This window comes from Anabrus simplex, chromosome 7 (assembly GCF_040414725.1).
Source record: "Anabrus simplex isolate iqAnaSimp1 chromosome 7, ASM4041472v1, whole genome shotgun sequence".
Taxonomy (NCBI): Eukaryota; Metazoa; Arthropoda; class Insecta; order Orthoptera; family Tettigoniidae; genus Anabrus; species Anabrus simplex.
Genome location: NC_090271.1, coordinates 120084151 through 120101434, shown reverse-complemented (window position 1 = coordinate 120101434; position 17284 = coordinate 120084151). Strand labels below are relative to the sequence as shown.

Genomic DNA, 17284 nt, shown 5'->3' with positions numbered 1-17284 from the left:
AGGTATTGACATCACTTATTTTAACTATTTCTTTGACCGTAGTAACACAGATTCTGGTCGTTTCCAATGCTAAATTCTTTAAATTTTTACCAGTTGTAACATCGCCATTTCCTAAAACACCTCGTAAGAAATTTGTTTCTCACCAACATCACGGTTTGTTTTTGTAATTTAACACCTCTGCCAATCACATTTTTATCATTTTTAGTTAGAATTCTTGGTGAAGGAGGAGGAGGAGGTCCAGGCAGCTGATTTAATTCCGCTTCATTACACTGTGATTCTTGATTCACCCACGGCTGGAAGAAGACCGACATATTACTGCTCTAGCGCTAAACTGATGTTGTTGTTTGAGTCATCAGTCCATAGACAGGTTTGATGCAGCCCTCCATGCCACCCTATCCTGTGCTAACCTTTTCATTTCTACGTAACTATTGCATCCTACATCTGCTCTAATCTGCTTGTCATATTCATACCTTGGTCTACCCCTACCGTTCTTAGCCCCTACACTTCCTTCAAAAACCAACTGAACAAGTCCTGGGTGTCTTAAGATGTGTCCTATCATTCTAACTCTTCTTCTCGTCAAATTTAGCCAAATTGATCTCCTCTCACCAATTCGATTCAGTATCTCTTCATTCGTGATTCGATCTATCCATCTCACCTTCAGCATTCTTCTGTAACACCACATTTCAAAAGCTTCTATTCTCTTTCTTTCTGAGCCAGTTATCGTCCATGTTTCACTTCCATACAATGCCACGCTCCACACGAAAGTCTTCAAAAACATCTTTCTAATTCCGATTTCAATGTTTGAAGTGAGCAAATTTCTTTTTTTAAGAAAGCTCTTCCTTGCTTGTGCTAATCTGCATTTTATGTCCTCCTTACTTCTGCCATCGTTAGTTATTTTACTACCCAAGTAACAATATTCATCTACTCCTTTAAGACTTCATTTCCTAATCTTAATATTTCCTGCATCACCTGCCTTCGTTCGACTGCACTCCATTACTCTTGTTTTGGACTTATTTATTTTCATCTTGTACTCCTTACCCTAGACTTCATCCATACCATTCAGCAACTTCTCGAGATCTTCTGCAGTCTCAGATAAAATAACAATATCATCGGCAAATCTCAAGGTTTTGATTTCTTCTCCTTGGACTGTGATTCCCTTTCCAAATTTCTCTTTGATTTCCTTTACTGCCTGTTCTATGTAAACATTGAAAAGGAGAGGGGACAAACTGCAGCCTTGCCTCACTCCTTTCTGGATTGCTGCTTCTTTTTCAAAGCCCTCGATTCTTATCACTGCAGACTGATTTTTATACAGATTGTAGATAATTCTTCGTTCTCGGTATCTGATCCCTATCATCTTCAGAATCATAAATAGCTTGATCCAATCAACATTATCGAATGCCTTTTCTAGATCTACGAATGCCATGTATGTGGGCTTGTCCTTCTTGATTCGATCCTCTAAGATCAGACGTAAAGTCAGGATTGCTTCACGTGTTCGTACATTTCTTCTGAAGCCAAATTGATCTTCTCCCAACTCAGCTTCAACTTGTTTTTCCATTCTTCTGTAAATAATACGTGTTAAAATTTTGCAGGCATGAGATACTAAACTAATGGTGCGGTAGTTTTCACACCTGTCAGCACCAGCTTTCTTGGGAATAGGTATAACAACATTCTTCCGAAAATCGGATGGGACTTCTCCTGTCTCATACATCTTGCACACTAAATGAAATAACCTTGCCATGCTGGTTTCGCCTAAGGCAGTCAGTAATTCAGAGGGAATGTCATCAATTCCAGGTGCCTTGTTCCTATTGAGGTCTCTCACAGCTCTGTCAAACTCTGACCTCAAAATTGGGTCTCCCATTTCATCAGCATCAACAGCCTCTTCATGTTCCAGAACCAAATTATCTACATCTTTACCTTGATACAACTGTTGGATATGCTCCTGCCATCTTTCTGCTTTGTCTTCTTTCCCTAGAAGTGGTTTTCCATCTGAGCTCTTAATATTCATACACCTAGATTCCTTTCTCCAAAGGTTTCCTTGATTTTCCTGTATGCAGCATCTACCTTTCCCAGGACCATACAGCCTTCGACATCCTTGCATTTCTCCTTCAGCCATTCTTCCTTAGCTACCTTGCACTTTCTATCCACTTCATTCTTTAATCGCCTGTATTCTTTTCTGCCCTCTTCATTTCTAGCATTCTTGTATTTTCGTCGTTCATCAATCAGGTCTAGTATCTCCTGAGTTATCCACTGATTCTTAGTTGATCTTTTCTTCTTTCCTAACATTTCTTCAGCAGCCCTACTGACCTCATTTTACATGACTTTCCACTCTTCCTCTATAGTGTTTCCTTTAGCCTTTTCATTTAGTCCTTGTGCAACATGTTCCTTGAAACAATCCCTCACACTCTTTTCTTTCAACTTGTCTAGATCCCATCTTTTTGCATTCTTTCCTTTCTTCAATTTCTTCAACTTCAGATGACATTTCATGACCAACAAGTTGTGGTCAGAGTCCACGTCTGCTCCTGGGAAAGTTTTGCAATCCAACACCTGGTTTCTGAATCTCTGCCTAATCATAATGAAGTCTATTTGATACCTTCCAGTGTCTCCAGGTCTCGTCCACGTATACAGCCGTCGTTTGTGGTGTTTGAACCAAGTATTGGTAAGGACTAAATTATGATCAGTGCAGAATTCAACCAGCCGACTTCCTCTTTCGTTCCTTTGTCCCAATCCAAATTCTCCTACTGTACTACCTTCTCTTCCTTGGCCTACCACTGCATTCCAGTCTCCCATCACAATTAGATTCTCGTCACCTTTTACATATTGTATTAAATCTTCTATCTCCTCATATATTCTTTCGATTTCTTCATCATCCGCTGAACTAGTAGGCATATAGACCTGCACTATTGTGGTGGGCATTGGTTTGGTGTCTATCTTGATGACAATAATTCTTTCACTATGCTGGTCGTAGTAGCTTACCCGCTGCCCTATTTTCTTATTCATTATTAAACCAACTCCTGCATTTCCTCTGGTTGATTTTGTGTTGATAATTCGGTAGTCGCCTGATCAAAAATCTTGTTCTTCCTGCCAACGTACTTCACTTATGCCAACTACATCTAACTTTAGCCTATCCATCTCCCTTTTCAGATTCTCTTACCTACCACAACGATTCAAACTTCTAACATTCCACGCTCCGACTCGCAGAATGTCAGTATCCATCTTCCTGATGATCGCCCCCTCTCGTGTAGTCCCCACCCGGAGATCCGAATGGGGGACTAGTTTACCTCCGGAATATTTTACCCGGGAGGAAGCCATCATCAGTACATCATTCATACAGAGAGAGCTGCATGTCCTCGGGAGTTAGTTACGGCTGTAGTTTCCCGTTGCTTTCAGCCGTGTAGCAGTATCAACACAGCTAAGCCATGTTGAGTATTATTACAAGGCCGTATCAGATCATCCAGACTGCCGCCCTTGCAACTACCGAAAGGCTGCTACCCCCCTTTCGATGAACCATTCATTAGTCTGGTCTCTCAACAGATACCCATCCGATATGGTTGCACCTGCGGCTCGGCTATCTGCATCATTGGGACACGCAAGCCTCCCCACCGCGGCAAGGTCACATGGTTCGCAGAGGAGGGCTAAACTGATAAGTTATAAATATTACAAACATCAGTCGTTTCATGTCCGATTCGTTGGCTGAATGGTCAGGGTACTGGCCTTCAGTTCAGAGGGTCCTGGGTTCGATTCCCGGCTGGGTCGGGGATTTTAATCACCTCTGATTAATTCTTCTGGCTCAGGGACTGGGTGTTTGTGTCCGTTCCAACACTCTCCTCTTCATATTCACCCAACACACTACACTACCAACCAGCAGGAAGGGCATCCAGCCGTAAAACAGGGCCAAATACACATGTGCGACGCAGTTCTCACCCGTGACCCCACATGTGTGGGGAAAAGCAGTAGGAAAAGAAGAAGAAGAAGAAGAAGGCGATCAGTCATTTCATATGTTCCTATTAATAATGCTCACTAGGTCACTGCACTACACTTGGCACGAAGAAAGTATCAAGACTGAAGAGAGTGGTTTGGCAGCCTTTCCATACCAAGCAAGGATCACATGGAGCTCATTAACTCAGCAGGGTGCAGAGTGGGATTGACAGCTGGTTTCCAGCTCGCTTCCAACGATTGAGGTCGTCATGTTTTGTCCCAAACTATACACATTATAATAATTGTGCAGGCTCTCGCTGACCTACCCCCTGTTGGGGGACACTTACGATAAATACATCCACGGTATCCCCTGCCTGTCGTAAGAGGCAACTAAAAGGGGCGACCAAGGGATTAATGAATTAGAACCATGAGACTACTTGTGATTAGTACCATCAAGCGAGGAACACCATGGGTCACCTTTACTTGCGAGTAGTACCAGTATGTTAGGTACACAATAGGTTTGTGATTATTAGCAAAAGTGGGTGGTTCACTATGGGTTTACCGTACCCGTGATTAGTACCACTATATGCAGAACACCACGGGCTTATGTTGCCTGTGATTGGTACCATTATGTAAGAAAAACCACAGGTCTGGGCATTGCCTGTGATTAGTATTACTATATGAGCAGCACCTGGGTCTGCGTTGCCTGTGATTAGTACCCGTTATGTGAGGAATAGAGTGAGAATACCAGCTCCACTTACGTGAGGAACACCATTGGTTTGCGTTGCCTATGAGTGGCACCATTTTATGAGAAACACCATAGGTCTGTGTGACGTACATTTCTTGCGAGTAGTACCACATTGTGTGGAACACCGTAAGACTACGTTACTTGTGATTAGTACCGCTGCTTGAGAAATACCATGGTTCTATTTTACTAGCAATAAGTACCATTATAAGGGGCTATTGACCTGGATTTGAGACCCCTTCAGATACTGAAATATACAATGAAAAATATTATCATCGATTCAGGATTATGCTTTGGAAGCAGCCCCTTGGTCGGTATATAATATTGTTTTAAGATAGTTTCTGGGAAGGTGGGGCATTGCGGGTCAGATCCACTGATTGTTTCAGGTTCATAATCATGGTTCATTGTTGTCTTCCTGAATTCTAATCAGTGGATTTATTTTGGAATTACTTTTAACTTTCAATATTTTGAGTTGGATCTGCTGATTATTTTAAATTCATATTCATTCATTCATTCTTAATCATCACATTTTTAATTCTGGTCAGTGGATGAATTTTGGACTTTTAAATTGTCATATTTCATGTCATTGTCATACCATTAGGGGCCAATAACCTAGATGTTAGGCCCTTCTAAACAAGCATCATCTCCTCACTGACCAAGAAGACTTACTCTTCCCATATTTATACACTTGTATTTGATTATCCAAACAGGTGATGTGCTGTGGAAATTGTTTCATTCTGTGAAGACTTGGCCAGGCGATTGGATATATTCTGGCTTATAAAAGACTTTTTAAATTCCTTATACAAAGTGCTTACTGAAATATACATTGAAAAATATTATATTGAGAAGTCAAGATCTCAAATGAAGTTGCAATTGCACAGATATGGATAATTAACTATTATCTGAGCAGATCTACTCTGATACAACAAAACTTCCAGTTACTTTCCACTGGTAATAAATACATTTAAAATCGCGAAGATCTTGACACAATCTCGCTTTCATAACGCTACGCATGTTATGCCATTAATAATATGTACAGGTTAACCTACAATTTTGCTCAAGTTGCAGCTATATATACCGGTATTTGAAATTTATATACGTATGAAAATTAATAGGTGTGCCAACTCCCATGATTTAAGCAGGAGACTTCCTATTTTTGGCCTTTCTCCCTCTTTCCTAATCACAGAGACTTACCTCCCAATTTTAAGAACAGCTTTAGTATTCCTGTATTTTTTTAAGGTTTTTCCTTGAGCTCTAAGTAGCTGGAGAGAATTGATGTTGAATGGGCACTGGCAAGACAGATGCAATTAGCTGGTGGGTTCTTAAATATGACGGAATCTCTAACGTAATGCTTTTTATTTTATCATTTCCAAAGAGCAATGCCAACTGTGAGACTATTCGTTAGCATGTTTACAAGGATAAAAACTCAGTTCAGATCAAAGCTTTCCAGAAAAGAATTCTGGAAAAAATTAAATATTCTTCAAAGTTACGTCATCATTGATGTATCGTAACATGTCGGGATATACCGCCAAAAAGAAAAAAAAAAAAGAAAAGAAAAAAAAAGACTCCTGATTTTTGACTTTTGAAAGTTGGCATGTCTGAAAATATAAAAGGACAAAACTTATGTGCTCAATATTTCATAGACTCAGCAACTGATGGTGGTAGATGTTAATCCTGGTCAGTTGGATTCCTGGCATCTGTTTATCCATGTGTGTCATATGGAATCTAGCACAACTTTGAGGCCTGTCGAGAGTCCATGTTGAGATTTTGGACATCATGCTCTTGTCAGTAATCATCGCAGAAATACATTTCTGTTCCATTCCAATCATGGTTGAACCTGAAGCTAAAAACACAATCTTACTATTTTGCCACAAAATAACCACAACACAGTATTACAATTTGGCACGCGCCTTATGTGAATAATTTATTCACACGTATTGTTTGTTTCCACTAGTACAATTAAATTTTATGCAAATTCAGTCTTTCACTTAATATTATCAACTTAAGAAAACATGGCCTGCAATTCTAGCAATCATTTCCACGTCGTCTATTGTTGTACAATGGCTTGGGTATCTGACACTAGTATGCAATCAGCTCTTGACTTCTGAATTCAATGGCGGCACGTCAGAGAATAGGTTATAATTATAATATATACGATTTATATTTTACTGTTAATAGTTTTCTTGCCTGAGCATGTGTAACTTAATAGATGAATAGTAAAGAGGAACAGTGTGTTTGTGTGTGTCCCAAAGGTGATCGTTTCAAATAGTGATTAATATTTTGTAAAATTCATAACATGTTTAACATACATTTTTGGGATTTTAAAATAACTCCATTTTAAATGGATTTACTGAACATCTATGATTGTAAACGCTCAGCATTTTACATGGATTTACTGAACATCTGTGATGTATCTGTGTATATTATATAGGAATAAGACAGAATAGAACTGTGAACACAATAGAACTGTGTAGTTTGCTTACACAAGTTTTCAAATTGAACAATTAAAGGCAAAAGTCTCTTATAGAAGGGTTCATATGTCCAATCATGTACAATATTCTTTTTTATATTACAGTATACCTATTGCTAATTAAGCAGTAAGTTATACATAATGGAAGGTGGTTTTTTTTTTTTAGACTCCAGAATGGCGAGAATCTGATTGTTGCCAGCGATGTGGTCGTCCATTTTTTTGGAATCTACGTGCAATGATGGACCAACGTCAGCTAGGTTTACGTCAACATCATTGCCGTTTTTGTGGTAGAGCTGTGTGTGACCGTTGCAGTGCAGGACGAGCTTCCATTCCCATTATGGGGTTTGAATTTGATGTTCGAGTTTGTGATCCATGCCATGGAGATCTCAAAGACATTGAGTAAGTTTACCATCTCATAATATAGTTTAGGGTTTTATGTTTTTATATAGTTTTATATTGCAAGGTGATAGAATTGGGATTTAGGTGGCCAGTGTGCAAGTGACAGATCATCTTTTATATAGCCAGGCTTTTACTGTTGTTAGTTCAGTGTGTTACTCAGATGATTCCAGACTTCTGTATCTCAATGGGATTGTGATCCATCCTTTTGGAAAATTAAATTTCACGATTTTCATGTTGCATTGTCTGGCTGCATAGCTAAATGGTTAGATTCCTGGGCCGGGTCCAGGTTTTTGTTTTCATTAGTTAATTCCTATGGCTTGGGGGCTGGGTGTTTGTGCCATCTTTCAGCATTAGAATTAATCATTGGTTGGGTTGAAAGACTGCACCAGGCCCCTCTGGATGCCACAGTAGTAGTAGTAGTAGTAGTAGTAGTAGTAGTAGTAGTAGTAGTAGTTGCATGTTGAGTTAAGAAGCACCTGTTACAATGTTTCCATGAAAGGAGGAGCTACCGAGTTAGTGGCTGCGGGGTTTGGGTCGCATAGCTGTCAGCTTGCATTCTGGAGGTAGCGAGTTCGAAACCCGCTTTTGGCAACCCTGAAGATGATTTCCCATGTTTTCCATTTTCACACTGTGTACCTTAATTAAGGGCCACAGCTGCTTCCAGACCTTTATTTTTAAGTATATTTCATGCTTGTTCACTACATTTATCACATCAGGATTTATCTAAACAGCTGTAATTGACATAAGAGAGACCACATAATGTGCGTATTAGACCCCCTAGGTGTAGTAAAGCTATTGCAGTGAGCTCGCAGTTGCGAATAACAGTGTTCTGTAAGAAGAAAGTCAGCTCCCGGACGAAACTATCTTTACATCGGGCTGTTTTCAGACCAACTTTGCTTTACGGGAGCGAAAGCTGGGTTGATTCAGGATATCTTATTCATAAGTTAGAAGTAACAGACATGAAAGTGGCGAGAATGATTGCTGGAACAAACAGGTGGGAACAATGGCAGGAGGGTACTCGGAACAAGGAGATAAAGGCTAAGTTAGGAATGAACTCAGTGGATGAAGCTGTATGCATAAACCGGCTTCGGTGGTGGGGTCATGTAAGACGAATGGAGGAGGATAGGTTACCTAGGAGAATAATGGACTCTGTTATGGAGGGTAAAAGGCGTAGAGGGAGACCAAGATGGCGATGGTTAGACTCAGTTTCTAACAATTTAAAGATAAGAGGTATAAAACTAAATGAGACCACAGCACTAGTTGCAAATAGAGGAATGTGGCGACGTTTAGTAAATTCACAGAGGCTTGCAGACTGAACGCTGAAAGGCATAACAGTCTAAAGAAAGTAAAGGGAGGTCCAATATGCGACAGCTTCAAATTTTGTGCAGTGAACACAGGCTATAAAGAGCTATAAATTGTACATGTAAACATTCTACACTATTCTATAACAAACTTATGAATGTATTCTGAGTTTTACTGACTACTTTTGTTGGAAGGCAGTATTCTAAATGTAAAAAGACAATAAATGGTAAACACGACTTTTGGCCTACATATAAAGTAAATGTAGGCTGGTTGGCTTTAGCTACTCATATCATATAATTCGTTTCCTCTCGTTAACTTGTCTGAGGTTGACGTCAGGAAGGGTATCCAGTAATAAAAACTTGCTGCGAAGATTCGTCTCGCTTCATACTTGACCCCGTAGAGAAAAGGGATAAGGGTATTGTATTATGCAATAGAACAGGTGATGATAACTTGATGCCAAGCCGGGAGAGTATGGTGGGTGTGGCAGCACCGTGAATCCCATTTGATCAATGGCAGCGGTGGTCTCTCGGCTAGTGTGGGGCCAGGCATGAAGCCATGAAGTCGGCTGGATCTTGATCATGGCGTTGCAAAAGTTTCTGCACATGTCCACACTCCTCTGCTTTACGTCTGCAGACAAGAGTCTAGGCACCCACGTGGATGACACCTTCCTCAACTGTAAGTGGCTGTGCACGATTCGCTGCAAGGTGTTTCAGTTAATTCCCGTTGCTGCCTCCATTTCTATAAATGTGATGCATTTGTTTCCTTACATGGCCTGTTCGACCCGGACAATGTTGGCTGGTGTTGACACTGTCACATTCCTTCCAGAACTGGTTCCCTTGCCCACCAATGTGCGCCCTGTTTTCCAACCTTCCGCCCAGTTGTAAACTGTTTTCCGTGATGGCACATGTTCTCCACAAACTGCCACCAAGCGCAAATGAATTTCTGCAGTTGTATAGCGCTGTCCATGACAGTTGCGTTCCATGTTGTCTGCTGCTATGTTGACAGTGTTGTTATGAAATGGCTATGACGAGTGCATTCGTTGGCCCCTGTGCGTATTCTGCTACCAAATGGGGGAACGATGCACTAGTTACATGTCACCACCTTCAATAGTGAGATGTGAACCTTACCCGGACATACAAAAAATAAAGTGTAAAACAATATAGTACGCCCCTCGTATTAAACGATCACTTTAATGATCCCACCTGCTATATTAACCCATTCACTGCCAAACCCGTATAAATACGTTTGTGTGTACTTCACCGATCTCACAAATGAACACAATATAGTGTTGTGCTTTGAGATTCCTTGGAAATGCTCAAAGAAGTTCTGCACGGCAGATATACCACTCCATTTTGCGTGTTTTGAAAACAATCTGCTGTTATTTCAGCTTCGTTCGAATTGGATTTCTTTCCTGCTAACGTGTAGCCATCATGGCTTCTTGAAGTATACATTCATGTCTTGTTGACGAAAAAATTGAATGTTTCCTCATAAATAGTGATTTTGCAGGGCTATATTTTGATAATGAAGATGGAAAATATCTAAGTGGCAATATTGAACTACAAAAAGTGCGAGACAAAGTAGTTATAATGAATCTCATGCGGAATTGTCACTCCTTCCTCAGATAATTTATTATTTCTACAAATATAAATGATTTTGATAATACCAGTTCTTGGATCAACAATTTTTTGTTATATATCAGTAATAGTATCTGTTGGAATGACTAACTGAATGCTGTAGCACACATGTTGTATTACTAAACAGCGATGATTACTCTGGTAGTGGACTGTAGTTTGGTTATGCACGTGATTAGACCATAGGGCCGTGTTATTCACCAATATTACACATAATAAAACTTATATTACAATTATACATGATTAACAAAATGCACAAAAACTATTTACACGTTAAACAATAAAATGAAATGCCTGGATGGCTATCAATTAAGTTTGAGACCATGTGGCTGTGAATGCGTGTCCAGGCGACATGTTGTTGCTGATCAAGTCAGTGTTCTATAGTTGACGGAAACCAGATGCATTCTGGTCACTCAAATGAGACGCGGACAAGAGCGTGCTCTGTATACATTTTCTAAGAGGACAAAATGGTATCACCGAGCAGAGTAGCCGCGCGTATTAATATACTACGGCTATGGAGACAAACTCTGCATTCGGCAGGCGAGTGGGTTCGAACCTCACCATCAGCTGTCCGGAGGAAGATTTTTTTTGTGGTTTCCTTTTTGCACTCCCAACCAAATGCTGGGACAGTTCCTATTCATAAGCTACAGCCGATTCCTTCCACTTCCTTACCCAGTTTCATTCACCATCGTTCATTTCATATTATCTTCTCAACTGAGATTTGCATCAGGAAGGGCATCCGGCTGTAAAAATGTGGTGTGACATCATATAATTTCACTTCATCCCCGACCCCGAATTGGGCTGCGGGACTAAGGGGACGATATGCATTTTATTAATATTATCAGTAAACATGTATCTACCGGGCGAGTTGGCCGTGCGCGTAGAGGCTGTGAGCTTGCATCCGGGAGATAGTGAGATAGTAGGTTCGAATCCCACTATCGGCAGCCCTGAAGATGGTTTTCCGTGGTTTCCCATTTTCACACCAGGCAAATGCTGGGGCTGTACCTTAATTAAGGCCACGGCCGCTTCCTTCCAACTCCTAGGCCTTTCCTATCCCATTGTCGCCATAAGACCTATCTCTGTCGGTGCGACGTAAAGCCCCTAGCAAAAAACAAAAACAAAAAAAACGTGTATCTGTAAAAGTGCTACTTCCTTAAAAAATACTCCACTCAGAGGGCTCGCCTGGTCATCAAAACTCGGCAGTGAAAAGGTTAATAGCAACAACCGTGAATATTTCTTAAATAAAGTAAACTTGTTTCCTAATTCCGAATAGGTGCAGCTCTTTTCAGATGCCCTCAATGGAGGGGAACAGCATGTACAATCTTTACCACATATCAATCTTCCTGCCATTCCTAAATCTCTGGCATTACGGTACTGGGAATCAAACTCCCGAGAACGGCAGCTAATTGTGCTAACCAGTACATTGGCATTCGTAACTATAAAACAAAGACGTATAGCATGACTGATTGCGTGCTTACAGTGCGCGGGTCGCACATGAAACTATTCACTTATTCAACTGTACCGCATGACATCGACGCGTGTTTTCATTGCACGGGGTCGTACGGACAAAACTATTTACAAATTTGTGATGTCATCGGTCCTGCAGTAAGGCTTATACCTGCTTCGAAGCGGAATCATTGTCCTTCTCTGGTGAATTACGTTGGAGGTCTTGTATGCAAAATTTATTTTTTTCATTTTCTTTGTCTTGAAAAGCTGGAGGGGGTGGGGGGTCTAATATAAGAGTAAATATGGTATATATATCCATCCATTGCTCCCGAAAAATCATATGGCTGCCAATTATGTTATCCTTAGCTGATTCTTTTTGCTGAATTCAATTTCCTAGTGAACTCCTTCTATCTCTCCTTACTCTCACAACCATTCCTAACTGGTATATCTTTCTAATCTGCACTTCCTTCTTAATCTTTATTTCCCTGTTTAATGCCACACAAGGCTATGTTTCGTCGCCATAAGACCTATCTGTGTCGGTGCGACGTAAAGCCCCTAGCAAAAAAAAAAAAAAAAAAAAAAAAAAAAAGGCTATGTTAAAGTTTAGAACTGGTGTTGTGACTATTTGTGGGACTTTTATGTGTAAACCTCTATTACTTTATTACGAATTATATTTATGTGCTAGCACAGTAACTTCATTAGTTTGTTATTTATTCAGTTTTAACCCCGTAGGTAGGTACTAAATTCTCCACGTGCATAACCTGCCCTGGGTACTTTTTTTTCTCACTTTGTGATATTTAAATATTTCCTTCATAAATGTGTACACAGTTAGTTTAATGTAATAAGGTATTGATTATACTTCAGTAATAGGTTACTAATATTATTTACATTGTTATGAATCAAAATGGGTTACTAACATTATGTACATTATTTTTATCGTCATGAATCCAGATGATGGGTTTTGTAAATTGTTATGTGTGATATAGGCGGAAACAAGGTGTTGCACACAAAGCCTTTTCACAGTCAGGACACCAGTATGATGTTTTCTTTCCTCTTTCCTTGGGACCAACATACAACACATTTTCAGAGATGTTTATTCCTTGATGCTATGCTGGGAGTATCTTCCAGGAAGCAGCGGCTGAGGAGACGAGCTGGCCTTGGTGATTTAGAAGGTCGACCAGTTTTTGGATGCACCACGATATCTTGCCAAGTGTCAATTGGATATAGAGTTTCTGAAGTTTTCTGCCTTGTTTCTTGTAGAGGACATAGACAAATCATACCAATGAAGTATTGGAACATCTTGAGACATCTCAAGCACTTTTATAGCAGTGGAGTTGACTGTCATTCTTATCCCCACTCCCATTTTCTTATTAAGGTCCAGGACTAACATAGGTTTCTCAATAACTCCCTTTCTCAGTTTATCTTCTCCATGGAATCATCTTTGAAAGTGTGTACAAGAGTGACATCACACTTAATCTTTCCACTTCATGATCATGTTTTTATCGATAGCCTGAAACTCTTTCGCCCTTCTGTAATTTACCTTCTTCACAAAGTCTGGAAACTCCTTTCTGTTAGTCCTTATGGTCCCTACAACATCAGTTCTCCTTTCACAAAGCTTATCTACCAATGTTTGGCCAGTATACCAGATATCAAGGTACAAGCAATATACCTTGCATAGTGACTCGTCACTGAGTAGTTGTACTTTCTCCTGGATGATTCTGACTATATACAGTATCCTTATCAGTATACAGAGTAAATTTCCAAACATATCCAGAACTACACTCACACAATTTTTACAGTTTCATGTCAAATCTGTTGCGTTTTGAGGGTATGAACTGTACCCAATTTAGTTATACTCTCCAGAGGAGAAGGGATTCATCAACACAAACATTTTTTCAGGAGTATAGATCAAGGAACATTTGTTTAGGTGATAGTCGAGGATTGGCTGAACTTTGTAGTTTCCTATTGTGGAATTATTTGCAAAGTGAAGGAATTTCAAGAGCAGGTGGAATCTTTTTTCGGACATAAATTTGGAGTAATAGGGCGTACCTATTTATGAAGATCTAAATGCACAAGTTGGAATGGAAAGATGTTGTTGGATGGAAATGTATATCCAGAAGGCAAATTGTTGTTGGATTTTTGCAGGAGGAACCAAATGATTGTTGGAAACACCTGGTTTAGGAAGAAGAACAGTCAGAAGATTACATGGTATGGTTGGGGAGATAGACAAAGAAAGACCATGAATTGATTATATAATCATAGAGAAAGAACACTGGAAGAACCTTTTAGATGTTACACCATGCCTGAAGAAGCCTTTGGTGGAGATCATAGAGTTGTGATAGGAAAACTGAAAGTGGGAAAGATTAAAGAAACCCATTAAGAAGAGAAAAGAATTGAAGTAAGGAAGTTGAAGGAGAAAAGCACACAAGAAGAATTTCAAAGGGGAAATAATACCAACTGGAATTGCTTTGGCACGAAATTAATTTTTTGTCTGTGATCATTGTGTTAGTGGTTTTTAGATCTTTATGACTTAATTTTTGCACTGCTTTGCTAATTGGCTGATGATGACACTTTAAATGTGTTGAAACCGGTCCCAAATGAACAAGTTGTAATTTCTATTTGGTTCAACTTAACAGCAGAGTATTGAAAGGTGGATCCTTCCTTCTATTCAGTATTGTATATTTCTCTATTCAATACGGAACAATCATGAAGTTTTTAACTTTAAACAGTCTAGAAACATCGACTTCTGGAAATGTTCTTGCGACACTAAATTTAACGGATCCGAACATTCAAGGTACAGTCGATCAGCTGGCCTCTCGTTTGGAGTAGATCAAACTGGAATATTCTATTACATGTGCACAAACCACAGTGACAAAATCTACAAAATCATGTCCCTGACCTCAATACGAATGGTGATAGGAATGATCGTTAACTCCTATAGTAAAATTGAAAACAGATCCTGCCATATGTATGCCATCCTACTCATAATCTAATACTTATAAAACCTTCAATTATTATGTTTAATATATTTTAATTGTCTATTAAATGCCACATAGGACTATACCCGATAAATATGTATTGTACATGTGCATAACCTCACATACGTATTGTGAATATGTTTAACCTCAAAATCTGTGTAGTCTGGAACTGTAGAAAATTCTGTAATATTTGTATATTGGGTATAATCCACTATCATTCCGCCAACGGCCGCAGCCGTGTTGAAACACAGATCCCATGAGATCTCCAAAGTTAAGCAACATTGGGCGTGGTCAAGATTTGGATGTGTTGCCACGCGCTGTTGGTGGTGGGTAAGGGAATGGAGGAGCGGAAAGGAACTGGCCACCCTACCGCACGTAAACTCCGGCTCAGGCACACCTCTGCAGAGGTTCGGACCTGCCTTCAGGCAGAATACACCCTTACCTTATCATTCTGATACGTACAAAGGTTTCTGGAAACTTACTGTAATGATTTATTATCCAGACACATGTAGAAACATTAACAATTTTGTAGATTGATAGTTATATTTATTAAGGGGAGGGAAAAGCATTTATTTTCTTAGTAATTACCTTGACATGACCCAGTGAATGTTTTAATGTGTGTTTACTTATATTGAACCTTTTTGGTGCACAAAAATCCCAGCCTTTATGTATTTTTGATTTGATCCATGCTTTGTCACTATAATAGATTCTCCTGAATTAATAGGCTGATGGTAAATATGAAGGATGAATTTAATTTTTTATATTATGCATTAATACAAAATAACAAATTGATAAGGTTTTTGATATAAGTTTTTTATTAGACTGTATTCTGTAAATACTATATAGTACATGCTGAAGAGATTTTTAAAAAATGGCCAACTAGACATCAGTGGGATCCAAATCTACAAGCTTCCAGTTTTGTGTTAGATGTTCTGCTGATTGAGCTATGGTGGCCTAGGTCATATTTGTTGTTGGAAAGGATCTGAGCTACAGGTGTGGCGCTACTGCCAGAACAACTTTAGAGTGCCTGCTTATTGCCTGTTAAGGTTTTCTTCAAGGTTTGTTCAGGAATTTAGTTTTGATAAAGATGTTTCTATTTTCTTGCAGTCACACTCCAATGGCAACTTTCCATGATGCCAAACATAGTATTGTATACATGGACTTGGATGAGCCTCGCAAACGACTCCTGACTGTCGGGCAAGACCGCCTCATAAAAGTCTGGGATATTTCTGCATTATTGCAATAAAGTCTGATTTGAATTTTTTTGTTTCTTTTTTTTTTTTTTGTGAAATATTGTGATAAAACAGAGAGTGTGCTTTAATAATGGAAACTGGTCAACAGATTGCCAAACTGTATTCTGTTATAATAACTGTATATATGTATATGTATAAAATAATGTGTGTGTGCAGAGGAATATATGTTGGAATGACTGGAACTACATGAACCCTGCAAGCAATTACGGTTGAGCTGGTCCAATATTACTACCAACCAATGCAGTATGTTTGCTATTTTAAGTTTAGCTTTTTTGCTCATATCTTAATGGTGCTGATGATATTCTCCAATGATGACAAGCTCCAAGACTTCAGTTGTTGATAACATGCCAGAAAATATCCCAGTTTCTTTCTTAATAGTTGTAAACAATGTGCATGATTTGTCTGATAATTTATTTTCCTTCAGGAAGGAAAGGTAAACTGTGAGCAAATGAAAAATAATAATTTAGATGTATACAGTAATCCAGTTGAAAATGTGAATCTTTTAGAACTGTAACTATGTTTAGGAAATAGTTAAGGAATGATCTTCCATCTAGCATTTGTGATATCTTTCAGACAGTTGAAATTCTAAATACATGTTGTGAACAGCTTTCTGAAGTTCTATAAAACAAAGGAAAATAAATTATGGCTGTTGTTTTCATTGTATGAAATATTGCTTCAGAACAAGTCATGAACTAGATCTTCATTTTAAAGATGTTGAGGAATATGGATAGCTGGAGAGAAACATGTATGCTGTTATTTCAGCCATTTGTGTGCTTTGATTTTATGTCCTCTAAATATATGCAGATGGGTAATATGCTGATGGCTGAAGTTTATACTGTACTAGCAGTTACCCGTGGCTTCGCTCGCGTCAATTATGTAATTTGATAGAAGTAATAGTTCCTTGGCACTGTACTAGGACATTATCTGAAAATCCCTAAAGTATAAAAACTCACCAAAAAAAAAAAAAAGTTTCATTTACCCCAGAAACTCTTTGTAAATAACGTTTGAGGTATTGCCTTTTGGGGCTAAGACGACCATATGACACAGAACTGTACATGTAAGAAACATTGTCTCAAGTCGAAAAAATACACGTTTCTTTATTTTTAAAGGAGATTCCAAATACCAGTTTTCACATCTGTATGTCT

At 39.1% G+C, this 17284-nt stretch overlaps 1 protein-coding gene across 1 annotated transcript in view; it reads left to right on the top strand.

The window, feature by feature from the left end:
- Wdfy2 (WD repeat and FYVE domain containing 2) overlaps window positions 1-16797 on the top strand; it is a 125805-nt gene extending 109008 nt beyond the window's left edge. The window contains exons 6-7 of the mRNA XM_067150727.2: window positions 7297-7529; window positions 15994-16797. Of these exons, the coding sequence (XP_067006828.2) occupies window positions 7297-7529; window positions 15994-16132 (372 nt within the window). The 3' untranslated portion in view covers window positions 16133-16797. The remainder of the gene's footprint in view (window positions 1-7296; window positions 7530-15993) is intronic.
- Window positions 16798-17284: the final 487 nt, after the last annotated feature.